The sequence below is a fragment of the Vombatus ursinus genome, unplaced genomic scaffold (genome assembly GCF_900497805.2).
Source record: "Vombatus ursinus unplaced genomic scaffold, bare-nosed wombat genome assembly UNPS02014864.1, whole genome shotgun sequence".
Classification (NCBI taxonomy): Eukaryota; Metazoa; Chordata; class Mammalia; order Diprotodontia; family Vombatidae; genus Vombatus; species Vombatus ursinus.
Window position 1 is genome coordinate 4172086 of NW_020954642.1, and position 27934 is coordinate 4200019.

Here is a 27934-nt window from a genome sequence, read left to right on the forward strand (position 1 = left end):
TATAATAAACCCATTACATGTTAACATAACTAAGCTTTTAATGAAAAACAAGTAGATTTCCCAAAACAAAATAAAAAGTTTGGTGAGAAGACTGGTCCTGTTTTACATATTTTCGCAAATCTATTTTAATGGAAGACAGCTGGATTCTCAAACGGCTTCTGCATTCAATCTGTTGTGATATGTTGCTTTGGTTGAAATACGCAAAGAAAATCTAGCCTCACACAGATAAGCAATCAGAAAAAGGAGTATTTTAATAGGCAAATAATGTCTTAGTATTACTGTGATAATAATCTTGACCTAGAAGCCTTTCGGAGAAAGGGTCTTGAGGACTTGCAGGGGGTCCACAGATTATGCTCTGAGAACCCCTGCCCTCATAAGATAGGAGAGAGGTAACCACTACTTGGGGGGAGGGGGCAGAACAGCCCAGTCCAGATGATTCTGCAGCAGAAGATACAGGCACAAAACACAAGGTACATTGTTGCATGTGAAAGGAAAGATAAACCTTAATCTCTTGATACACATGCTTGTGAAAATCGTCTGTGCCTTTGGACAAGATCTACAATACACTGACCTAAAAACCGGAACAGATGTCAAACTAGTTGTTGTAGTCATTGTAGAGCCCTGTCTGACTCTCTGTGACCCCATTTGGGATTTTCTTGGTAAAAATGCTGGAGTAATTTGCCATTTCCTTCTCCAATTCATTTTACATATGAGGAAACTGAGGCAAACAGGGGAAAATGACTTGCCCACGGTCACAGTTAAAAAGTGTCTGAGGCCAGATTTGAACTCAGGAAGATGAGTCTTCCTGATTCCAGGTCCAGACTATATCCACTGCACTACCTAGACCTGATGTTTATAAACAGACACCCTCTCTCCCTACACACACACACACACACACACACACACACACACACACACACACACACACACCCCTTTAAAATCAACTGCACAAAAATTAAAACAACCTTGAGATATCATTTTATACCAACCAGACTGGCTAAAATGATAGAAAGGGAAAGTGATAAATGTTGGAGGGGATGTGGAAAACCTGGGACACCAATTCACTGTTGGTGGAATTGTAAACTGATCCACCCATGTTGGAGAGCAATCTGGAATTATGCCCAAAGAGTTATTAAACTACCTAGACCCTTTGACCACTACTTGATCTACTAACCCTAACCCTAAATATGTGCAGAGCAATACCACTACTTGGTCTACTTACAAAGACAATTAGGGAGGAGGGAAAAGAATGTCTAAAATGTTTATAACAGCTCTCTTCATGGTGGCAAAGAACTGGAAATGGCAGGGAGACCCATCAATTGGGGAATGTCTGAACAAGTTGTGGTATATAATTGTGATGGAATACTACTTTGCTATAAGAAATGATGAGTTCAATAATTTTAGAAAAACAGGGAAAGACTTGCATGAAATAATGAAGAGCAAAATGAGCAGAACCAACAGAACATTGTATACTGTAACAGCAATAGTATTTTAAGAACGACTTTGAGCGAATAAGTTATTTTGTCAGTTATAAATACCAAAATCAGTCATAAAGAACATATGAAGAAAGACACTATTTGCATCTAGAGAAGGAACTGATAAACAGAACTATGTATAGAATAATTTTACACATGTACACGTATTTGTATCTAATGGTAGCCATCTCTAGGGAGTGGGGGGAGAGAAAAAGAAATTTACATGCTAATTTTGTTGTATATTTGAAAGAACAGTAAGTTGTGCATAGTAGATCTGCAGTTTCATATGCAACCATTTTTTTATTGTACTATGTTATGGAGATGCTTGTTTTATTCCATAAATTAAAAATGCAATTTTTTTAAAAGTAAAAAATAAAAAAATAAAATCAACTGCACAAAAGAGAGAATAAAATCAACTCTAAGCCTCTAGCAGTGAGCTCCTGACCTCTCTGGGAACTTCTTAGACTATCGCTTTTAATTTCCTTGTCTGGGGTTTTTAATCATCTTGGAGACTACTTTTACCTGGGGTATATGAATATATTTTTATTAAAGGGAATTTTTTTTTTAACCAACTACACAAAAACAAGATGGGAGTGCTATGGTTAAAAAGCTATTAACAACAACAAAAACATCAATAATAGTTAACATTTATACAACCCTTTAAGATTTGCAAGATGTTTTACATATATAATAGTAATAGCTAACATTTAATATAGTGCTACAAAGCTTACAAAGTCCTCTACCTGTATTATCTCATTTGATACTCTCATAACAGCCCTGTGAGGCAAGTGCTACTATTATTTCCATTTTACAGATGAGGAAATTGAGAATGAGAGAAGTGACTTACCCAGAGTCACACAACTAGTCTCTGAGGCAGGATCTGAACTCAGGTCTTCTGGACTCCAGTTTCAGCCCTCTATCTACTATACCACCTAGTTGCCTGTTCATGTTTAAAAAAAAAAAAAGGGCCAGAAGGGTTCCAGAAATTATAAGTAAGCTCAAGGAGTTAAATGTGTGGCAAACATGTGGGTTAAATCAGCCATGACACTCCCTAGCTCAAAAATCTTCCACAGATTCCTATTGCCCTTAGGACAATACACAAACTACACACTGAAAACCCTCCACAATCTGACTCTAGCCTACCTTTCCAATTTTACCACATTTAACAGTCCCTAATATATATCTTCTCCATTATAAGCAAACTAGACTACTTGTTATTCCATAAATTTAGTTGCTATGTCCTACCTTCAAGCATTTGCACTGGCTGTCCTCTATACCCAATACATAATCCGTCCTCATTGCTGCCTCCTGAAATCCTTTTCTTTCTTCAGCTTCTTGCTTAGGCTAAATCACCTCCTCCATTAAGCCTTCCCTGATTCCCTCCAGCTAAAAGGGATCTCTCCTCAAACTTTTCTGGAGAAGTTCTCTTATTCTATCAAGTTCACTTGTATACACAATGTATTCCCTCTACCAGACTTTAAACTCAATGACGAGAAAAGGACCATGGTTTTTCAATCTTATATACCCAATGCTTAGCACGGGACTTTGCATACAGTAGGTACTAAATAAATGTTTCTTGAATTAAAAATTTTTTAAAGTTAATTCAAGGCTTCCTTCATTGAAATATAGTATCTAAATTGAGAAAGGGCACGAGTTCTCTGCTGTTCGAGTTCCCTCCTTAGAAGAGGAGAGATCAAAAGGTGTAGCTCTACCACTTACGGACTGTGTGACTTTGGATAAATCATTTGCCCCCTCTCAACATAGTCTGCTTCATCTATAAAATGAGAGATTTGGACCACATGGTCTTCGCGGTCCCATTCAGCTCTAAGGTGTCATGACTTTAGATTGTATTTTGTTCAGCAGGTCATGTTTTAAGAGGGCCACTGACTACTTTTAGAAAATCCAAAAGAAGGGCATAAAGGACAAAGAAGTGACTCCAAACTCTGATATAAATATGACTATGTTTGGTTAAAATTAATAGATACCTTTTATTGTTTAAAACAATTTGGAGACTATTGGCAGCTTATAGTTTTGGATATGATTTCGTTTTAAAACGTTATTCAAATGTCAGATTAGAGCAACAGTTATTACATGTAATAATAATACATAATTTAATAACTTATTAATAATACCCAAATAAGCTAATTATATTTTCTATTTATTTATATTTCTTTAAAATTGTCATTCAGACGTTTCAGTTGTGACTGACTCTTCATGACCCCATTTGGGGTTTTCTTGACAAAGATACTGGAGTAATTTGCCATTTCCTTCTCCAGCTCATTTTACAGATAAGGAAACTGAGGCAAACAGGGTGAAGTGACTTGGCCAAGGTCAAGCAACTAGTGAGTGTTTGAGGCCAGATTTTTATTCATGAAGATGAGTCTTCCTGCCCAGCACTCTATTCACTTAGCCACCTAGCTAGCTCAATTTAAAAATTGTTAAACCCTGCCAAAGGAGCACTGAACAAAGAGGCCAAGGATACCTAGCCCAGTTAATAGGATGCTTAGATGACCCTTGATCATTCACTGTCTTCAAATATTTGAAGGGCTGCCATGTGGGAGTAAGATTGGATCTTTTTTCTACTTGGCCCCAAAGGGTAGGATGAGGTAGAGCTAGCAAGCTACCTATTAGAAATGGGACCAGGGAGAAGAGGTTAGGAGTAAGCAGGTTTCTGCTCTATATAAAGGAAATCAACAGTGACAGCTTTCCAAAGCAGAATGGATCACCTCAAAAGGCAGTGACTCTCCCATCACCAAAGCGCGTCAAGTAGGGTTCAATGACCACTTTTCCAAGGCTTCTATAGAGGAGTTTCCTGATCAAGGGGAAGGTGGACGAGATTGTGAATTCTTAACTGGGGGGGGGGACCATGAGCTAGTTTTTTAAAAAATATTTTGATAACTGTATTTTAATACAATTGGTTTCCTTTGTAATCTACGTATTTTGTTGTATACATTTAACAACAGAGATGGGACCAATGGGCTCCCCCAGATATTGCCAAAGGGGCAAGGTGAAGAAGACCCCAATCCTGACAATCTCTCACGTCCCATCCAACTCTAAGAGTCTATACTATTCGAGCCCTAACCTAATAATAATGACAGCCCACATTCCTATCATACTTTATAATACATTTTTCTCAAGATAACTCAGGGAGCTAGTGGTAGGTAGGAGGAGTCTTACTCTCATTTCCAAATGAGAAAACTCAGATTAAGTAACTAGCTCAGGGTCACTCAGCTAGTAAGCAGTGATACATTTCTGTAATGGGTTGAGGGTCAGACTAGACAATTCCTGAGGGCGCTTCCAATTTTACAATTCTAATTGCACAGCAACTGTCATCATATACGATAACCTATTATAATTCTTGATGATATTAAAAAAAAGGTGGGGAAGGATCTGAAAATGAAAATAACCCTTCCCCAAGCTCGTAGCACCAAGAAGTCTTGTTTCTATTCAGTGACTAGCAAATACCTATCTGGGCTGAAAGGAATAGAGAGGGCAAAGGAAGAAAGACTTGCTTTGGATTCAATTAGGCAGACAATTTTTCCTTGGTAATCGTCAGTCAGGATAATACTGATACCCGTCCAATGGCTTTCTGGTGGTAAGCCCAAGGGAGGGGGGTCTGCTGGTCTCTTTCTGTTCCCCAATTCTTCCGCTCCCTGTCACCAAGGCAACACAGGCAAGATGAGTTCTGGCTTCCTTGGAAAAATTCCCCCTCTACATATGCCCTCTCATAAGCTCCTACTGTCAGAGCCAAACACAGGATCAGAATTTCAAAGCAAAAAGAGATCTAAGAATACTAGAGTTAGACGGGACCTTATATAAAGCATCAGAGCCACAAGGCACTTTCAAAACAGAATACTGAAGTTAGAAGGGTCTTAAGAGTTCTAAGGCAAACTGGAATCCCAAACATTAAAGTTATAAGGGACTCCAGAACACAGAACGTTAGAGCTATAAGGGACTACAGAACACAGAATGTTCAAGCCCAAAGGGCTTTTAGAAAATAAAATGTCATGACCAATGTCATAAAAGGAATTTCTTTTGTTTTCCATTGGGGTGGGAGAGGGAAAGAAGAAAGATTTTTGTTCATTGAAAATAACTGAATTTAAGGGGCAGCTAGGTGGTGCAGTGGATAGAGCACTGGCCCTGGAGTCAGGAGGACCTGAGTTCAAATCTGACCTCAGACACTTGACACTTACTAGCTATGTGACCCTGGGCAAGTCATTTAACTCTGATTACCTCACCAAAAAAAAAACAAAAATTGAATTTAATTTAAAAAAAGAAAAAATTGTCAAAGCTGAAAGTGATATTAGAACATAGCAGGCCCAGACCTTGGCGATTTTCTAGTCTAGTCTTCTCATCTTGCTGGATAGATAAGGAAATTTAGGTCCAAAGACCAGTTTTCTCATCTTACTGTACTGATAAGAAAATTTAGGTCCACAGAGAGGACAGGGATTGCTCAAAGTCATAAAGAAAATGTTAAAATGCTCCTTCTGAAAAAAATCTAAGCCTCACAGTCTTGAACTTCACCTTCTCCAGGCCAGCAATCCCCACAAAATCCATGACTCTATATTAATAATTATGGATTTTAACACATCATCCCTGAACAAGCAACTAACAACAGCTGCAAAAGTTCTGCAAAGTGGTTGGGTTTTGTTTTGTTTTTTATAAATATTATCTCATTTTATTCTCACAACAACCCTAGAGGGGAGGTTGGCTATTATTACTGCCATTTTACAGATGAAGCAACTGAGGCAGAGAAAGGTTAAGTGACTTGCCCAGGGTCACACAACTAGTTAAGTGTCTGAGGCAGAATGTGAACTCAGGTCTTCCTGACTCCAGGTCCAGTGTTCAATCTGCTTTGTCTCCTAATTGCAAACAGCAAATTGTGGTTTTCCAAAGTATCCACTGGAGAGTACTATCTGCAGCTTATTTTACTTCCTGCCCCTCCCATCAGCCCTGATAGTCCCAAATTATCCATGGGTAGAATTCTGCCCGGCCGCCTGTCTGTCCTCCACTGTTCTTTTCATTCAAACATCCATACAGTGTGCTAAGGCACAGCTCTGAGACGCTCTAGTCTCTCCAGGCTAGCAGCAGGCTCCCCCCCCCCCCCCCCCCCCCCCCCCCCCCCCCCCCCGGGCCGCCGGCCCCCCCCCCCCCCCCCCCAGCTCACTCACCAGAGGGTTGTGGCCGCGGACATTTCTCCATTTAGATACGGGCTCTGTCAAAACCTGGAAAATGGAAAACAGAAACCAAGGATCACCAACCAAAAAAAAAAAAATCAGAACTGAAAAGAACCTGGCACTGAATAGGCACTTAACCTATCACATGCTTGTTGACTGATTAAGGTTAATGGGCCTTGATACATGAAATGTCAAAGCCACAGCAAAGACTATTACAGTTAACCCCTCACTTTCGAAGTGGAAGAAAACTGAGGCCCAGAGAAGGGAAGATAGAGAGTGAGTGGCTGAGTCCAGACTCCTTCCCCTCAGAACACTGGCTCACACTGCAAAAGACTTTGAGTTTTTCCTTTCAGTTAATCTGGGCTTCAATCTCTCTGATTTGTCCAGCTGTGCCATCTTGGAGCAGAGATCCACTTGGGAATGGGGCTCCCGAGTGCCCTGTCCTTGCTAGGCCCTAGTTAAGAGAGAAAGAGAAGTGGCCTCCAGGCATTTCCCACCTTAGCACGGGCAGACCTGACCCACCTAACCCATACTTAAGGGATTATGCTAAATCCTAGGGATATAGAGCCTGCCCTCAAGGAGCTTGTGTTTTACTGCAGTAATAATTCCTCTCCGTGGCCAAAGGGGGCTCCTCTTCTCTACCAATCTAAGTCATTCACCTCCTTTAAAACTCAACCCAAAACTCCCTTCTGTCCTTGTTAGCTGGCCTGTTAGTCCACCTCAGTATTTCAACTCATCCCATACTGTCTTAAATTTAATGAGGTGCAGCTTTGAAGCTCTCCTTCAAGGCTGGGTCTTCTATGAAGATTTCATAAGCCTTCTAAAGCACCTACTTAAGAAAGAGAGCTATCTCAGCGAGTGGTTAGAAAGCTGGTTTTGGAGTCAAAAAGACTTGGTAAGTGACCCTGGGTAAGTCACTTAACCCTGGTATCCCAGGCAACACTGCAAGCTGAAGGACAGCTGTCAGTTCCATTTCAGGTTGCTGAAAGGAAAAGACTGGGAAGAAAATGTCATGAGAGGAGCTGGCAATCTCCCTATGTCCCCAGGCGACTACACTAGAGATTCAGGCAATGTCCCCTGAGATGATATCTAGGACTCTCTCTCTTGTTCCAGCAGAGTTACCTCGCTCCCAATGGGAAAGCTCCTTCACACTGTATTGTCTGATATATACTCTCTCATTCTGGTTTTGCTATTGACTTGGAGAAATAGGTTTCTTTGCTTTAAAAAAAAAAAAAAACCTGCATGAAGACTTTTGGGACACCCTTTTTATTCTGCTACAGTCTATCTTCAATCATGTCTCACCAACTGCCTCGGAAATCCAATTCAGATTACATCATATGTCACACATATTCACACAGATTTACGGCTGAGAGAGACTGTAAGGGACATGAGTCCAAGCTCTACTCACTCCCTCTTGAATTTAGTGCCTCTCAGCTTGCAGGATGAAGGATGGACAAAACTGCCCACTGGCCTCCCTATAAATATCTAAACTGCAACATTCACAAAGCAGAACTCATTATCTTCTCCCTCCAAAGCTTCCACCTTTCTAAATTTACTTTTTCTGTCTCACGTTTACCGCTTCGGTGTAATCCGTGACCCTTCACAGTCCCTCACTCCCCATTTTCAATCAGTTGCCCAATCTGTGGGCAGTTACGTCAAAGTCAAATGGAAATGGATCCCTGTGGCAGCATATTGTTTTTTGTTGTTATCCAACCATGTCTGACTCTTCATGATCCCATGGACCATGGACCCATCTATCCTCCATTATGTCCTGAAGTCTCTCCAAGTTCATATGACCCTATCTCTCCATCTTATCCTCTGCCATCCCCTTCTCCTTTTGCCTTCAATCTTTCCCAATATCAGAGTCTTTTCCAATGAGTCCCACCTTCTCATTATGTGGCCAGAGTATTTAATTTTCAGTATTTGACCTCTGAGTGAATAGTTTGAACCAATTACTGACTGATTTGATCTCCTTGCTGTCCAAAGGACTCTCAAAAGTCCACAATTCACAAGCCAGTATCTTGGCTTAGAAAATCACAAATTAACATTACCTGTGTTATATTATATTTTTACTTATTTTGTTAAAAAATTCCCAATTACATTTTAATCTAGTTTAGGTCGGCTAGTTTGTGGGCTGCTTAGGGCCAGCTGGCTGCAAACACTAACTCTACTGTAAGTTTTACCTCCACAATATTTCTCTCTTAGTCTTCTCCTTTCCACTAAAAAGACCCTTATCACTTCTTACCTGGACTACTGCAGCATCCTCCTAATTAAGTCTCCCTTCCTCCAGTCTCTCCATTCTCCACACATAGGTGAAATTGATATAATTCCCAAAACACAAGTCTGAAGATAAAATTCCCCTACCCAAGAAAAAAAATAATCAACAAGCACTTATTAAGGGCCAAATATGTGCCAGGTGCTAGGAACATAAGTATAATGATGAATTAAACAATTCCCAAGTCATAGGAGCTAACATTCTAATGGGGGGAATATTTATATTTATATGTATATATATATATATACACACATACATATATACATATATATGTGGGGGGGTATGTGTGTATACAGAATAAATTTAAAGAGAATAAATGCAAAAGAGTTATTAAATACAAGGTAGTCTGGGAAGGTAGGCAAGCCGGGGGAGGGGGATAGCAGTAGGAAGATACATTCATGCAGAAGGTGCCTGAGTCTTCTTGAAGGAAGAGAGGTAGGTACTCTATGAGGCAGAAGGAACGTGGAATGCATCCCAGGCTTGTGGAATAGCCAATGCAGAGGCATGGAGAAGGGTGTGTAAGCAACACAGAGTGGGCCAGTTTGGCTGATCAGTGTGTACAGGAGAGTAATGTCCAAGCAATGTCCATCCAACTAGGCTGGAAAGATAAATTTGGGCCAGTTATTGAGAGAAATTAATATTTTACTATTACATTAATAACTTATTATTAATTTTTGATCTACCCTTTTCTTCCTATTTCTATTAAGATCCAACTTCTGAAAAGGTCAGGCAGTATCTGAAGGGCATGGCGGGGTGATGAGATTACTCCTAGGCCCCAAAGCACATGCTCCCTACCTAACTGGAAAACCCAATTTCTGTTCGGAGTATAAATAGAATCCATTCTGGGTGAGTGTTTGCCTGGAGGAGGAAGCCCCTATCCTTGAGTTTAAAGAAAACAACTTTGACAGTGTGTTGGGGAGACTACAGTGATGAGAATCTAAGGCAGAGAGCCCAGTCCAGAGGCAGCTTTAGTAATCCAGGTGAGAGGTAATAAGGTCCGAACTAAGCTAGTAGCTATGTGTGTGGGCAGGGATGACGGATCATTTAGGAAAGAGGTCATAGAGGTAGAAACAGAAATATAAGAAAACTGACTGACCATATGTGATGAGGGGGAGTGTGGAATCAAGGATAGAGGGGAAGCTACAAACTTGGGAAGGTAGAGGGGTGATGGTGTCTTCAATAGAAATAATGAAGTTTAGAAGAAAAGAGGGCTTGGGGGAAAAGATGAGTTCAGTTTAGGATATGTGGATTTTAAGATGTCTCTGGGACATCCAGTTTGAAATGTCTAATAGGCAATGGGTGATGGTTTGAAATGTCCAAGGGCAATCCAGCTTGAATATCCCATAGACAACTGGTGTCCCAAGACTGAAGCTCAGGGGAGACACTGGGGTGATAGATAATAGATACATATATACATACATACATACATACATACCTTTATACATAGATATATACATTGATAGATAATAGATGGCAGGTAGATGATAAAGAAATAGCTGTATGTAGATAGAAACCTCTATCTACATATAGCTATCTCTTTCTAGATACATATAATGTATTTATACCAGTATTTATCATCTGTATCAATATCTACAACTATAGGTAGATACAGATATATCTATGAATCATATTAAACCCAACAAACCCACAGAAGACGATGAGGTTACTGAGAGAAGAGAAGAGGGTACAGCTCACATCCCTGGGGCATACCCACAGTTAAGATACATGATATGGATAGTGAGCCAGCAAAGACAATGGAGAAGAACATTCAGGGAAAATTAGGTGAGAGCAGTGTCATGGAAACCTAGAGAGGAGAGAATATCCAGGAGGCAAGGAGGGTCAACAGTGTCAAATGAAGCTGGTAAATCAAGAACAAGGACTGAGAAAATACTGTCAAATGTGGCAATTAAGAGATTGTTGGAGCATTTTTTCTGGTGACTATAGAAAGCTTTGATTTCTTTGTCTGAAAACTGCCTGTTCATACCCTTTATCAATTGGAGAATGACTTGTATTTTTATAAATTAGATTCAGTTTTCTGTATATTTGAGAAATGAGGCCTTTTTCAGAGACACTTGTTGCAAAAAAAAAAAATTTACCCAATTTTCTGCTTTCCTTTTAATTTTAGTTGTACTGGTTTTGTTTGTGCAAAAACTTTTTAATTTTATATAATCAAAATTACCTGTTTTATATATTGTAATGCCCTCTATATTTTATTTGGTCCTAAATTCTTCCCCTATCCATAGATCTGACAAATAAACTATTCCATGTTCTCCAAATTAGCTTATGGTATAGCAGTTTCATTTGCATGATAACATCAGACACCAGACTCCTAAGAGGCAAGTAAGGAGAGAAAGGAAAGGAAGTAGAGAAAAGGAATACAGACAGCTTTTTCAAGGAGTAGTAGATAAAATGCTCATTCCTCTGTTTGGCATTTAAAGACCTTCACAGTCTGCCTCTGGCCTACCTTTCCAAGTGTACTGTATACCAATGATGTACAAAAAGAATAGGAGGCCACTATACTGTACATAAGGACCCCTGGGGGCTGCATATTGACTTGGTTTTAAAATGTAATATCTGCATTTTACTGTATATATTCATTTTGTCAAATATTTCCCAATTATATTTTAATCTGGTTCACACCCACTCAGGAGTGTTGTGGGCAGCACATTTGACACCTCTGCTACATTACTAACCTTCACATAGTTCTATGGTCCGACCAAGCTGGCCAATTTGCTGATCCGCATAAATGACATCCCATCTCCCTTCTCATAGGTTCCCCCCTCTCCATCCTAGAATGTACACCTGCCCTTCTCACCTGCCCCTCACAGAATCCCAAGCTTCCTTAGAGTATCAGTTCAATACCGCCCCATATGCTAGTGCCCTTCCCCCACAAAAAAACTTACGTTTATTTTGTATGTTTTGTATTGACTTATTTGTGTACGTGTCCCTCTCCTCACCCCACCCCCACCAAGCTCCAATAAGCTCTTGAGGGCTGGGACAGTGATACTTTTGTTCTTGCATGCCCATCACCAAGTACCAAGTACCTGATCCACAAGTGGAACATATAAGCATTAATGAATTTTATAAATTAGAAAACTGAAGCCCAGAGACATTAACTTGTTCAAGGTCACAAAATAAGTGGCAAAGTCCTAATTCGAGGTCCTCCCGCTATAAATTCGCTGCCCCCTAGAGCACAACAGATCGCAAAGTGAATGATTAAGCTGCTATTATGCCTCCCCTAAGGGGATGGAATTCATCTTCAAGTTTTCTTTCCCTTCCTCCTTTGGTATTTTACTGGGCAAGACACACACCTACTGAAATCAGAAACATCACGAGTCAATGACTATTTATCCCATTAGGGCACAGAGTTCCTTTTGAAGTACTGGGCACCCTAGTCACACTCAGGAATGTTTCCGGGAATGCCTCAGGCTTTGCCATTAATACACCTCCCTAGAGAACTCTGTCTCTAACTGGGCTCTGGCCTCAGCGAGGGCCTGTTAGTACATGGAGAGCTGGCTAGCTGAATTGTAGCTGGCAGCAATCTTTAGCAACAGGTTTCCTAGCTCCTTTCCCCTGGGGAGAAATGAATAATAAAACACTTTTTATTTATCTAATCCCTATCAACTAGGGCTGAAATAGAGCAGAAAGTGCTGGTGGTATCATGGAAGGAGCAGTCAACAAGCATTTATTAATTAAGGCTTAGTGTGGGTCAGGCACTGTGCTGAGCACTGGGGATACAAAAAGAAGCAAAAGACATCCCTGCTTTCAAGGAGCTTCCAATCTAATGGGGAGACAACATGCAAACAAATATGTACAAAGCAAACTATGTGCAAGATAAATAGAAAATAACCAGCAGAGGGAAGGTACTAGAATCCAAGGGGTTCCTCTAGAAGAAGGCTTCCTATAGATGGGATTTTAGCAGGGACTTGAAGTCAAGAGGTCAGTACTCACAGCCAGAGAAAGGAAGGGTTCCAGGCAGGGGGATCAGCCAGAGAAGATGCCTGGAGAGGAGGGATGGAAGACCCAAAGCGGGAGACCAACCAGAAGGCTCCTGCCATAGTCCATGTGAGAGGTGGTAAGAACCTGAATCAGGATGGCTGTTACGTGAGTAGAGGCAAGAGACTTACACCAAGGACAACAGTGTGGATATGTGAGATGAGTGAGGACTAGAGAATGCCACTGAGAGCTTAAATTTCCCTGGATAAATGGGAAGACTGGTGGAATCCCTGACAGAAAAAGAGAAGATTCAGGGAAGCAGAAGAAGAAAATGAGTCCTGGAACATGGGTTTCAATACCATCCATGAGGCTTATTACATATTACTCTTGGCCCTCCAGGGTCTCAGTTTTGTCATCTGTAGTAATGCTATCCAGGTGAAATGGATAGAGTGCTGAACCTGGAGACAAGAAAGCCTGAGTATAAATCTGGCCTGACCAGATTTATACTGTGTGACCCTGGGAAAGTCAATTTCTGTTTGCCTCAGTTTCCTCTTCTGGAAAATGAGGATAATACAGTTATCCCTTCCATATCACGAGGGTTAGGACTGCCATGCCCCCACAACCTGGAAAATCTGCATCAAATTTTTTGGCCCTCCCTTCATTCCAGAGAAGAAGTCCGAATTTTTTCTTTTTCTTTTTCTTGTATATGTTTACAGAACCTTATTGTAAAATTTGGGTTAAGTATTTGGTCGTATTTTAACTTTAAAAAAGAAATTGTGTATATTTATGGTATTAAAAGACAAAATATGTCAATATTATACGATGCTATGCACATATTTTAAGCATTTCTAAGTTTCTAAACTTTTTCTGTGTCATCTGCTGACCCTCAAGTGTCATCTGCAGCTTCCACGAAACTCTCAAAAAATTCCCATTTAATTTCTTATATAGACTCACAGTGTATCAAAACCAAGACGGGGACAGTTAAGATATGGAATAGATAACTGTATCAGCACCTACCTCCCAGGATTGTTGGAAGCACAAAAAAAGAACATATTTACAAAGTACTCTGCAAAGCTTAAATAGCTATAGAGATGTTAGCTATTCTCTATAAAATGAGGGGGTTGGACCAGTTGGCTTTTGAGGGGTCTGTGATCCTACAAACTCCTCATAGCAAAGCAAGCAAATAAGTGGGGGCAGATTAAATATCCTTGTTTTTCAAGTAATTGTTTTGGGGTCTTTGTGGAAGGGGTGGAATTCTGGACCTGCAATTTCAGCAATGAGAAGAACTCCCAAGGTAGAAACTCCATCCTCTGATACAAAGGAGGAATTCACCTGTAACTTGGGGCCTTCCAGAATTAACTGCCTTGTGGTCCTAAGGGATCTATCCCGGCTTGCACCCAGGTCTTCCGGACTCTGAGACTGGCCCTCTATTCCCTACACACCCTTGCTTCTCAGCCCCCAGCATCAGGGAGAATTTGCTTTACTGCTTACATTCACAAAGTGAAGTGAGAGAATTCTCTCCTTTGAGTCTCAGGGCAGGCATCACCCCTGGTTTCACGGGGTCAAGAATTGTCTAGTTGGCAGAGTGGGGAGGGACAGGGAGAGCTCACAACCTGGATCCTAATCTCTTGGCCCTTCCACTTACTATATGTATAACTTTGGGCAATCACTTTCTCTTTCAAAATAAAGGCATGGGAGCTAGCAAGTTGGTATCTAAGATCCTTCCAGCTCTAATGCACAATAATTCCACAGGCATGAATAACAAGAATCCTATTGGATGAGAGGGTGTGGAGGGATTACAAGCTGTGATGGGGGAGAAAATCATCCACATTGAAGATCACAGATCCACTGAAGTCTTCAGTGAATGCAAGTCACTTAACCTCCATCTGCCTCAGTTTCCTCAACTGTAAAACAGGGATAATAATAGCACCCGTCTCCCTCCCAGGGATGTTGTGAGGAGCAAATGAGATAATAATTGTAAAGCACTTAGCACAGTTTACATAGCAAACACTATATAAACATTAGCTACTATAATTATTATTATTAAAATAACAGCACCTACCTCCCAGGGTTGTGGTGAGGATCTGGTGAGCTTAATATCTATAAAGCACTTTGCAAACCTACATCAATGTTAGCTATTATTATGTCACTTTTTTCCCATCCAAGGTCACAAACCCCTTGAAATCTACACACAAACACTCTAGGGATCCATGGACCCAAGGTTAAGAACTGATTCAGACAAAATGCTATTAGAAAACTGAGAAAGGAGAAATTGCATTCATTTGTGGGGTGAGAGGGAAGGATACAAGAAGGCTTCATAGAAGCGGCAGCATTGGAGGGGGGCCTTGAAGAAAAGAAGGCACTCCAACAGATGGAATTGGAAGAGAGATTATTCCAGGCTTTGGGGAGAAGCAAAAACCCAGGGACAGGAGAGGGCAGAATAAGAATGGAAGCAAGGAGCAGAACAGTTTGCCCAGAATGCAGGAAGTCTGAAAATTCCTATGAGATGATGATGATTATAATAATAATAATAATAATAATAATAATAATAAAATTATTCAGAACACAATGTCTAGAAGACACAGAAGAGATATAGGAACAGGCTCAGTTATTTTCTTCCCTGTTGCCTTGTCTGCTATTGGACTGAATGCTATTTCAGTGAGTCTATAGAGGATGAACTTATATTTTAAAGCCTGTACTCAATTACAAAAAGTAATTATTTTATCCATCTATGGAACAGTCCACAAAACATTAAATATGTTTAAATAGCAGGATAGTGACTTGTCCCACAACCATTTCTACCTGAACCTTTGAACATAAGAATGAGAAAATAACAACAAAATAATAATGATAAAAATAATAGATAATTTAGCCCCAACTAAAACCCCATCTTCTATAGGAAGCCTTTCCCAAGCCCTCTTGATTCTAGTACCTTCTGTTTGTTAATTACTTCTTATTAATACTGTATGATTAGTTTGCTTGTCCATATTTGTTTTCTTGTTGTCTTCCCCATTAGAGTGTAAGCTCCTTGAGGGCAGGGACTGTCTTTTGCCTCTTTTTGTATCCCCCAGGGCTTGGCACAGTGCCTGTCGGGTAGCAGGTACTTAATAAATGCTTACTGACTGATTAATAATAACACTAACAACAACAATTCACTTGTAAGGGGTTTGAAGGATTGATTTGGAGAAGGTCTATGAAAGACCTTGAATGTCCAGTAGGCAATGATCATACTTAGATCCCAACTAGACCCTGGAAGACCATGATGTTTTCACAATTGCCTCATCCGGTTAGACTCTCTCAGCTTTATCCAATACTTCTTATACAATCTTGCACAATACTTCTGGATCAGTACCTCAATGTCAGTGGTTTTAGAAAAGTACTCCAGGCATGTCGTTTTCCCACTCGCGATGTTACCTTCGATACAGATCTGATGAAAGATAAATTGTTATTAGATATAAGACCCAGAAATATCAGGGATCAGGATAACAGTCATGGTGGGGGTGGATGGGAAACAAAGAGCCACAGTGTCAGCTAGATCTATAAATAACAACTATAACTTCAGTAGTTCAAGGATTCCTGATTTCCTCAGTGTTGCTACTCCCTCTACGAAGGCAGAGGGAAACCCTTTCATACTTTAGTAGGTCCCTTTGAGCTGATGTGAAAACTGATCCACTCATGGCTAGCCCTTTAGTGATGAGGCTTCCTGCACGTGGCCAGACTGGTCTTGAGATAAGAGACATACATATTCCATCCATGAGCCTTTCTTATGTGGTGGGAGGGACCCGAACTGGAGCTGTGTTGGCATGGCCTTGAACCCAGGGTCAGAATAGGAGGTGGGATTAGAAGAAGGCTTTAGTGGAGTAATAATAACCACCATACAGTGAACATACAGTCATTGAGATGATTAATAAGCAAACAATGCATTTGTTTTTATGGATAAAAATAAGCAAACTGATGTTTGTATTTATGATGATTTATTCTAATTTCTCAGAATGCTCCTGTGAAAGAGCTAAGAAAGAAAGAGGAGGAGGAGGAGGAGGAGGAGGAGGAGGATGAAGACACCTCCCAGGGTTTTCAAAGCCCTTCACTGCCTGGTCGCTTCCACTCTTCTTCCACTTTACTCTCCTCCATGTACCCTAGTGACAGTAACAGTGACACTGGCCTCCTTGCTGTTTCTTACAAGACGCTCCATTTCCTGACTCTTCATTTTCACTGGCTGTCCCTCCAGGCCTGGAATGCTTTCCCTTCTCACCTCTGTCTGCCTCCTGGCTTCCTCCAAGTCCTAGCTAAAATCTCACCTTGTACAAGAAACCTTTCCCCAGTCCCCCTCAATGATAATTCCTTTAACCTTGACTGCCTCCAAATTAAAAAAAAAAAAGAGCTAGGTGGCACAGTGGATACAGCACCAGACCTGGAGTTGGGAGTATCCGAGTTCAAATCGAGCCTCAGATACTTAGTCTTAGACCCTAGTCAAGTCACTTACTTCCAATTGTCTCCAAATGATTTAAAAAAAAAACTAGTTCCTTATCCTCTGTGATTATCCCTATTTAATCCTATATTTATCTTACTTGTAACAAGTTATTCGCATGTTGTCTCTTCCATTAGATTGTGGACTCTTAGCAAATCAGGACATTTTTGCCTTGTCTTGTATTCCCACTGCTCAGGAGAGCATCTGGCACATAGTAGGGTCTTAATAAATGCTTGTTGACTTGACTCACAAGACTTAAGGTTTACAAGGCATTTTCTTCATAACAACACTGACAGGTAGACAGTGTGAAAGTATTATGACCTCCATTTTGTAAAAGAGGAAATTGAGGCTCAAAAGGGAATGAGTATCCTACAGGATCATAGCTTTAGAGCTAAAAGAGATCTGGTCCAATGCCTTCATTTTTCTAGATGAGGCTCAGACAAGGAAAGTGACTTGCCCAAAGCCACAGTCTGTCAGTAGTAGGACCAGGACTGATACCAAGGCCTACTGCTTCCCAATCCTACGTTCTTTCTGCCTTCTGAGAGAGATAAAGGTGAAAAATAACTCTGTTAAAGCAGCTCTGATACAAAGTGAAGATATGAGGGTATTAGTAGTAGTAATAATGATAGTTAGCATTTAAGTAGCACTATAAAGTTTTCAAAGTGCTTTACAAATAACCTCATAATTCTCACAACTCTGTAAGATAGATGCTATTATTATGCCCATTGATTTGACCAGAGCCACATAGCTAGTAAGCCTCATTCTCACTTTTTTTTTCTGGGAGACAAATAGGGTTAAATGACTTACCCAGGGTCACATAGCTAGGAAGTGTCTGAGGTCAGATTTGAACTCAGGTCCTCCAGACTCAGGAGCAGGCACTCAAACCAATGTACCACCTAGCTGCCTGGCTAGTAAGCCTCAGAGAGAAGATCTGAATTCTGGACTTCCTAAATCCAAGTCTAGAACTGTTCTAACTAACTGCTTCTAATACAAGATGTCAATTCCACAAATCCTTAAAAAGTGTTATTTCTTGCTTCATCAATTATTTTATAATCTTTTTCACCAACCTGGCAATCTGGCCCCTACTCACATCTGTAAACTCGTTTCACATTATTACGTTCCAGAAAAATTGGCACTTAACAGTGCATCTCCCCTAAGATGGCCTCCAGCTTAGAATGCACTCTCTGTTCACCTCCACCTCTGAGAATCCCCCTGAGCTTCCTAAGAGAAGCTTGACCCAATTCCTCCCCACCTCCCTGCCCTCATTAATGCTTTCCTCCTCAAATTCTCTAGGATTTACTTATCAGTGTTTATGTTGTATTTCCTTCAGTAAAATTATAAGGTCCTGGTTGGCAAAGACTTTCTTATTTGTATCTCTGTATCCCTTCCACACAGTGGATGATTAATAAATGTGTGTTACACTGAATTACATTTCTAAAAATCTCAAGACAAAGTATAAACATATCCCCTACAATAGAGGGTGTGGATATAAATAAGTACTTACCACTGACTTCTGGTCCCTTTCATTTTTCTCATGTTTATCTAAAAAAGAAAAGAAGTAATCATAGTTGAAACAGTTATTTCAAGGAGGCTAAATATCACTGTATTTGGGTTTATCTTATTATATCATGAAGTCTACACGAAATGAGGCAGCTAGGTGGTGCAGTGGATAGAGCACTGGCCCTAGAGTCAGGAGGACCTGAGTTTAAATTAAGTTATTTTTATTTAAAATAATAAAATCCTCTTATTATGGGGACTTGTTCTGTGAAGTTTGGATTCAGTCAAAAAGCCGTACTTGAGGACCTAGAGGACCACATGTAGCCTCGAGGCTGCAGGTTCCCCATCCCTGGCCTAGTGTGCTGTGGTACATGTGGTCACAGAATTGGACATGAGTCAACAACAACAAATTATTAAAGTAATAATAATAAATTTCACCTCCCTAATCAAAATTTTGGAAAAACTATGTAAAACTACACATGGCCTTCCATGTTCCAGCATGGCCTTGTTGCTGTCATTCAGCTGTGTCTGATTGTGACCCCATTTGGGTTTTCTTGGCAGAGACACTGGGGTGGTTTGCCATTTTCTTCTCCAGCTCATTTTACAGATGAGAAAACTGAAATAAAAAGGGTCAAGTGACTTGCCCAGGGTCACACAGCTCATAAGTGCCTAAGGCCGGCACTTTAACCACTATGGCAAGTAGCAGTTTATCATTGAAACCACAGGCACTACTTAGCAGCTCAGCAGGAGAGCACCCAAGGAGGTTACTTCTGAAGAAGTACTCTTAGAGGTTCCCAAAGTAGGTGATACCCCGCCCAGAGTCGTAGTAGCCTCACGCCAATTGAGGGATGTTGAATAAAAATAAGGGGGCAGTGGGAGCATAAGGAAAGAAGAGAAGAGAAGAAAAATTTGAAAAACCGTGCTGTGTAACAGAGTCAAGTTGTAGTGATTACATTATTTTCCAAATAAACACACAAAATGCAAGTTATAACCAATCAGTGGTCAAGTCCGACAACAGGTCTTAACAAGCAAGTGTTGGCAGGCAAGTGTATCTTGGGGAAGTCCAGCATGCATCGGCAGGAATGTGTGTGTGTAATTACTTGTTTACAATACAAAACTATATGGTTACATGATGTAATACTGCATCATCAAAATTTCAATGCAGGGAAAAACACAAATTAACAAAATCATTAAATTTAAAATGCAGCATTTTTAAAAATTATTTTTTTTTTTGAAATGACATTTTTTAAAACCATTAAAGGGTTAAAGAAAGTAGATTTCCACGGGTACACTGAGTACTTTTTTTTAAAGAAGGTGGAAGGCCAAATAAGTTTGAGAACCTCTGCTCTAGCCCATGAAAGGCATGACTTGGCAACATTTTACTTTTGAAGCCAGAATTTAAACTTACACCAATGAGTAAAGCAAAATATGCTTCAAAAGGGGAGCATGAAAATAACCCAACAAAACTGCCAAATGATGATTAATGACAATAATCACTCTTGCTCCAGGAATACAGACCATGAAACATTTATGGTTTCATGGAAATAGCGCTGGCCTTGGAGTCCCAGAACCTGGGCTCTAATCTTTGCTCTACTACAGACTAGTTGCAAGTCACTTAATCTCCCTGGGCCTCACTTTCTTCATCTATAAAATGAAACTATTGGACTCCATGAGACCCAAATATCTTCCTTTCTCCCCACTCAGAGGCTGGGGTCCATTAAAAATACAAATAAACTAAGGAGAGAGTTTTACCATTCAATAAACATTTATTAAGTACTTACTGTGTACAAGGGCCTATTCTAGGCACTCAAAAGACAGAACTATATGTTTAGGCTATACTATTCTTCCCTTCAAATTAGATAGTATTTGTAAAGTGTTTGGCACAGTGCCTGGCACACAGGAGGCACTTAATACTTATTTCCTTCCCTACCTTCACCCCCTTCAATTCAGTGAGTGAATTGTTGAGTACAGAGAATAGGAAAAAGCAGTCATAGCTTACATTTACATGGTGACTTTCATTTTTACAAAGAGCTTTACATACTTCATATCATTTGATCATCAAAAAAACTCTTAAGTAGATAAAACAATTATTATTATTCCCTTTTTACAGATGGGGAAAATAAAGCTCAGAGAGGAAAAATAACTTAGTGAAAGTAATACAAGTAGCATATAAAAAGAGCTAGGACTCAAGCCCAGGACTCACACCCAAAAGACTGTATAGTGTTCTTTCCACCAGACAGTATTCATTTCAAACTAACTTGAAATTGGTTGTGACTACAGGGACAAGCGACAGTGATACATTCAAAAGCGGGCTGGAACAAATATGAAGTAACTGGGGTTCCAGCTCCATCTGTAACACCATGGGGCTTCAGGCAAAACTCAACCACATTTTGTCATCTGTAAAGTGGGTTTTACAGTTAAGGGGAAAAAAAAAGGAGGCATCTAGCACGCTCAATAAGTTCTTTCTTAAGTATTTAGAGAAGAGTATGGACAAGAATTGAACAGGCCAAAAAGGCACAAAGGGATTGCCATATGCACTCAAAAGGTGCACCCACACCAACGAATCAACTGTAGTCTAAGTAACCTGGCCCAGATATAACAGGAAATAGGTTCTACAACATTTAAATCCAGCCTCTGACACTTACTAGCTGTGTGACTCTGGGAAAATAACTTAACCTCTGTTTGCCTCAGTTTCCTCAGCTGTAAAGTGGGGATTATAACAGCACCTACCTCCCAGGATTGTTGTAAGGTTCAAATGAGATAATATTTGCAAACTTAGCACAGTGCCTGACACATAGCAGACATTATATAAATGCATATTTCCTTCCTCCTACTTATTATGTCTGTAACCACGGACAAACCATAAAACCTCTCTAAGCCTGTTGCACCATCAAGAAAAAGGAGGAAGATTGGATTCCTTCCATCACTAACCTTCTACACTAATAATAATAATGGCTAACATTTTCATAGTTCATTTTCTATGTCACCTCTTTTGATCCTCACAAAAGCCCTGAGGCAGGTTTTACAAATGACAAAACTAAAACTGAGACAGCTTAAGTGACTTGCCCAGAACTATAAAGCCGGTGTCCCTTATGCCCGGGACACTTTGGGCCCTGCCAGCTTCAACATTCTATGGTTCTAATAATGTTAGAACAGGTTAAGTCCCTCATATCTGTGATACTTTCACCTGTTCTAAGGGCCTTCCCAGCTCCAACATTCTATGTTCTAATACTTTTAGAACAGGTCAAGTCCCTTCTACCTGGGACACTCAAGTTCTAAGAGCCCTTTCAGCTCTAACAATGCACGTTGTAAGGTTTCTTACAGCGCTAACATTCTATATTCTAACGTCTCTTATATCTGCGACACCTGTTCCAACGGCCCTTCCAGTTCTAACAAATCCGGTTTCCAGGTTCCAAACAGATCTAACATTCTATGTTCCAACCATCTGTGTTCTAAGGGCCCTCTCCAGCTCCAAATCTAAAAAGCAGAGAAAGCCTGGGAGTCGCCTTTCCTCAGCAGGGTAAAAGAGCTAAACAAACAGGGGGATTACCCATGGGCCAACCATAGGGCGGAGCGCGCTGCAGCTTCCCCTCGGAGCCCGATGCCATGGTCAGCCCCGGGGACCAGAGGTGCTGAAGCCGGACCAGTGGGGCCAGGGAGCGGAGCCTCCCGTGGCCTGGTGCAGGAGCTAGCTGGGGCCCGAGGGGATGCAGGGGCTTCAGCAGCAGCCGGACCCACGCGCGCACTGGCACCATGGAGCCCCAGTGGCCTGCGCATAAGCTGCCAGCCTTCGATGCTTCCGCAAGAGTCTCCTGACGCGGGCTTGGCTTCCTGCGAGAGGCGGAGGGGGATGCTGCCAAGGGCCAAGCCTTCCACTGTCAGTGGCCGGCGGCAGCCGTGGGGGCCGTTCGAGGGGCGGGCTCTTAAGGCCGCACCTCCCTATTTCACCCGCTGGAGGAAAAGCAAGCCCAGGCTTGTCTGCTTCCGAGACTTCCGTGGCTTTTTCCACCTAAAAGCCGCGCGAGGTTTTCAGCCCCAAAGACGCAGCTTAAGTAATTCAGGGGAAAAAGTAAAAGGCAGAGACTTAAAGGAACACATTTCAGATCCTAGCTTTGCTACTAGCTAGCCAGCCATCGCAATGCCCACCCCACCCCACTCCACCCTACCCCACCCTCCGCCGCAAGTCTTTGGCTGCATCTTTCAGGGTTGAACCAGATCCGAAGTTTATAGCGTTATGGACCCCTTTGACAGTCTGGTGAAGATTATTGACTCCCCTTTAGGCGATTAATAAATAATAAAAATAAATGACCATAAAGAGCAATGTTTTTAAATGGATAAAATAAAATATATAGGATTGCAAAGGAGAATCAAGTCGGAAAGCATTCATTAAGCGCTTGCTGTATGAACCAGGCACTGTGCTGAGCGCTGGGTTTACAAAGAAAGGCAAAAACAATCCCTGCCTAACATTCTAATGGAGGGGGGGAGGGGAGGACTATAATGAAATGCAGTTGTCAAAATAATTTTTTTAGAAACACCCAAGTTCGAGGTCTAGATGATCTCTGATTCTTTGATCCTAAGCGAATACACACAAGAGTTCTTTGCAGTGACAGAGCTAGGATTGGAGTCCAGGCCTTCTGACTCAGACTGAACCAATGTGATATTAGTCAAACTAGTCACTCCTGAAACCTTTCAGCATAGGAACCTTCCACAAGGTTTACACAGTCAGGTCAATCAGTAAATATGCACTTGCTGTATGCAAAGTTCTGTGCTAGGCACTAGCTATCCAAAAGTTTAGATAAAACACAGTCCCGATTTTATAGCAGCTCTTTTTGTAGCAAAGAACTGAGTAGTGGCTGAAAAACTTGTGAGATATGACTGTGACGGAATATTGTTGTGCCATAAGAAATGAGGAAATGGACAGTTTCAGAGAACCCTGGGAAATATGAAGTGATGCACAGTGAAATGAACAGAGCAAGGAGAACGAACTATTCAATAGCAACATTAGGAAGAAAAACAACCTTGAAAGCCTTGAGGATTCTCATCAATACAATGACTGGACAGAGATCTGATGATGATGATGATGATGATGATGTTACCTCCTGACAGAGGGATGATGGACCCAAGGTGCAAAATGAGACATACATTTTTGGACATGGAACATTTGCACATCTATTTTACTTTATAATGCTTATATGTTACAAAGGCTTGTTTTCCTTTGGGGGGGTGGGAATCAGAGTCACTGAGTATTTTTTTTAATTGCTTAAGATACTACTTGTTGTTGGAGTGCTCTGTGCCTGCATTAGGGCAAAGTTGTCTGAAGCTAAGGAGAAAAGAGATGCTTTTGATTCTGGCTTCCAGCTTCAAGACACCCAGTTCCAGATTCTCTTCAGCAAGGTCTTTGAAGAAAGAGAAGGACTCTGGGAAAAAGCTAACATGCAGAGGAACTGACACTTTTCTCATTTCTCTATCCCCAGATTACCTCATTAGAGACTTTGAATCAGTCTCCCATGGAGAAATGGACAGAAGAGTCTCTAGATCTATTCATGCCTTCAAGCTACAGCTAAACAAACCTATGCAGGTACACATAACCTACATGGACACCACACACACACACACACACACACACACACACACACACACACACACACTACACTACCTTTAAAAAGAAAAGCAAGTTTTATATATAATAAAGATCTGCAGTTTCATGTTATGAGAGTTCACATGGTAGGTTATTACTGCCAAAGTAGATCTACCACAATGCAGAAATTATAAAGGTAAAAATCTATTTTGTATTATGCTTAAGCATAGGTTCAAGCTTCAGAGAAAAATAACCCTGAACAAAAATCAGAATTCTAAGAAGACTTTTCAGACAAAATTACATTAGAGTGACAGAGAAATTATTCTTTTACATATTGCAATCTCTTATATTCTCTTAGGCCATAAAAGTTTTAAAAGATAGATTCATAATGCCATACCTCCTTTAATATAAAAGTTGAACAAACTTAGTTAAGCAGAATCATGATCTCATACATCCCTAAAGGAAACAAACGTAATTAAACAGACTCTACAGGTAAACTAAGTCAGGTTAAAGATTAAACTACATTTAGAGGGATCACAATGGGCTGATTAAAGGGGACGGGGATTTTCATGTCAACAAGATAACCAAGAAATTGGAGAGAGTTGAGATTCTTCTTCATATAACGTATCATTTTGGGAAGGTCAAAATTCCCTTTAGCTTCTGTATGAGGAATATCAGTCTTCCCTTCACACTATTCCATGAGTCAGTTTTTGTTTAGGTGAGGTTAAAAGAAGACAGGCTTTCAGTTAGCCAAAAGTTGCAGGAGGAGTGGCCCTGACCCCAGGATAATAGACTAATAAAAGGAAATTTAAAAATCAAAAATTCCCATCACACGCATACCATCTTCTTGGCTTTTCGGAGCAGAAATAGATCTGGTGAGTTTTCTAGATCTGTGTCAAGAAGGTGCAGTGAGTGACGTAGACTCTAATGCTTCTCCTCCACTATCTTGACTCTGACCCCTCCCCCCAAATCCTCTTCCTCTGTTCTACCATGTATGTGAGAGTACTCATTTTATTTGGTATTGGTTAAGTTCAGAATGAAAATAAATTTAAAAAGAGAAAAAGAAAATGACCTGGGAGATACTAAGACCTCTGATCAATGCAATAATCACCAATACTCCAGAGATCTGATGATGAAGTATGTTACCTCCTGACAGAGGGGTGATGGACCAAAGATGCAGAATGAGACATACGTTTTTGGACATGGCAAATATGTGAATCTATTTTGCTTGACTATTATGATTTGTTATAAGGATTGTGGGTTGTTGGGGGGTTTTTCTCAGTGTTGAGAGAGCAGGGGATGGGGACTAGACAAACTAGCCAAAACATGGGACATTCGTTGTGCCCCAGTGTGTTGCCAAAAAAGGGTGGTGGAGGGACATCATTGAACCATTTACAGTGTGTAGAAGAATGTTCAGAACGAAACACTGACAAGCAGAATAACTTTGAAATTTGATAAATATATGCACTTTTTAAAAATGTTATTGATCTTTTGGGTTTTTACATCTTTATAGTTTTCCCTAGTATCCCTCCTTCTCCCCTTCCCAGAGAGACATCCCATATAACAAATAGTATTTTTAAGACAAAAACAATAAAAGACAAAGAAGGAAAAAATCAGCATAACCAATCAACACATTGAAAAAGTTGGAAGGCATGTGCAATGTTCAACACCAATAAACCTCCACCATCCTTGGGCTAGGACTGTTCTTTCATATCTCTTCTTTCAAGTCATGTTTGTTCTTTATAATTTCACAACATCTAATCCCTCCCACCCCCGTGGTTGTACTTTCTGTTTACATTGTTGTAGTCGTATATATCGTTTTCTTGACTCTGCTTACTTTACTCTGCATCAGTTCATATAGATCTTTCAGTATTTCTCTGTATTCATAACTTCAGCCTTTCTTCCAGTATTGTAATATTTCATTATATTCATGTCACAATTTGACCAGTCCCCAATTCATGGATATCTTTGTTTACAATTCAGAGTGTCCACTGTGCCACATATCTGCCCACTCTATGCATTTGTACTAAGAGCCAGGTACAGTGCTCTAGGTACTGGAGATACAAACATCAAAATGTAACCACCCTTGCTTTTAGGTGTTTACACTCTGTTTGGAGAGGAGAAGAAACAACATGCAGGCATAGAAAAAGATACAAAATGAGTACAAATTAATTACAACATTGTCTCCTCCACATAAACTCACTTAGTGTGTCATGATCATATAGTTTTTAAAAACATGGAATAAAATGTAACGTAAATACAGAAAGCCCTATCAGGTGTATCCATCCTCTTCCAGGTTATTTGGTGGGTAAATCCCCCCCCACCCCCCTGCCCCTGCCCCTGCCCCTGACCAAGCACATATCTAAGGCTCATGAAGAAAAGGAATGTGGAGAGGGGAATTCACTTTCCCCAGCTTAGTCAACAAAGTTAAGAAGATGCATTCCCTCCTCGCCTTACAAGTTGCTAGACTTCAGTTAGTACCAGACAGTGCTGATGTGGTTCCAGTCTTCCCAGCCTGCATTGGCCTGAATGCACTAGCATGCTACATGCACTTGCTGCTCAGGCCACAAAAGCCTGAGGCCAGTCTTGATCTCCTTTGTTGTCTTCTCACAGGAAGAGTTTAAAAGGGGGAAAAGAAAGAGAGACCCCAAAGCACAGCCATCACCCTTTTTATCCTATTGTGCTGGATTCTGCTTCTATTGTTTAAAAAAAAAAAAAAGGAAAGATCTTGGGAATAATTGGAGGTAACAGGCAATTCTCTTCCTGAACTAAGATCATCAAGAATTGTTCCATCAGTTTCTATTCACGTTTTCCTTGAGTCTAGAGAATCTCCACAAAAGAAGAGGGTAATGTAGATTCTCCCAGACTATACAAAGGTTTGTACTATCAAGGAAAATAATAAGGAAAAGAAGTAAGAAAGCAGGTGGACTGGCACTGCCAGTTATACTATATGTAAGTTATACTGTATATAGGGGCATGTGTGTTTTCCATGCAGGTTATGTGTATATCCACAGAGAAAGAGTGTCCCCAGTGTTAATCAAGGGAAAATTCCTTCTCCAGTGTCTAAGGAAACATCCCAGAAATCAGGGATATATTGAGGTACCACCTCCTTTACAATATTCCAAGTTCTTATATTTTTAAAAGTTATTTTCCTTTACATTATTGTGTTCCTTGAGCATCTTGTTCTTTTGATTCTACTTACTTCATTCTGGATCAGTTCATAAAAATCTTCTCAAGTTTCTTTGAATTTCTTATAGTCACCATTTTATGATATTCCATTACAGTCACATTCTGCAATTTGTTTTCAATTCTTTACTAGCACTAGAAATATTTTAACATACATGGGACCTTTCATTGTTTTGACTTTCTTGTGGTATATGTCTAGTAGTGGTGAATCAAAAATTATGAAAAAATTAGTAATTTTTAAGCAGTTCCACATTGTTTTCCAAAATGATTATACTAATTCACAGCTCCAATCACACTGTATTAGTACACCTATATTTTCAGAGCCTTGCCAACATTGACTAT

At 40.4% G+C, this 27934-nt stretch overlaps 1 protein-coding gene across 1 annotated transcript in view; it reads right to left on the minus strand.

Moving 5' to 3' along the window:
- The window catches only part of LOC114027903 (thymidine kinase 2, mitochondrial-like), a 46633-nt gene extending 24001 nt beyond the window's left edge, over window positions 1-22632 (minus strand). Inside the window, exons 1-4 of the mRNA XM_027842079.1 lie at window positions 22379-22632; window positions 18836-18873; window positions 16216-16290; window positions 6647-6700 (exon numbers count right to left, since the gene is read on the minus strand). Of these exons, the coding sequence (XP_027697880.1) occupies window positions 6647-6700; window positions 16216-16290; window positions 18836-18873; window positions 22379-22583 (372 nt within the window). The 5' untranslated portion in view covers window positions 22584-22632. The remainder of the gene's footprint in view (window positions 1-6646; window positions 6701-16215; window positions 16291-18835; window positions 18874-22378) is intronic.
- Between the last annotated feature and the right edge of the window lie 5302 nt (window positions 22633-27934).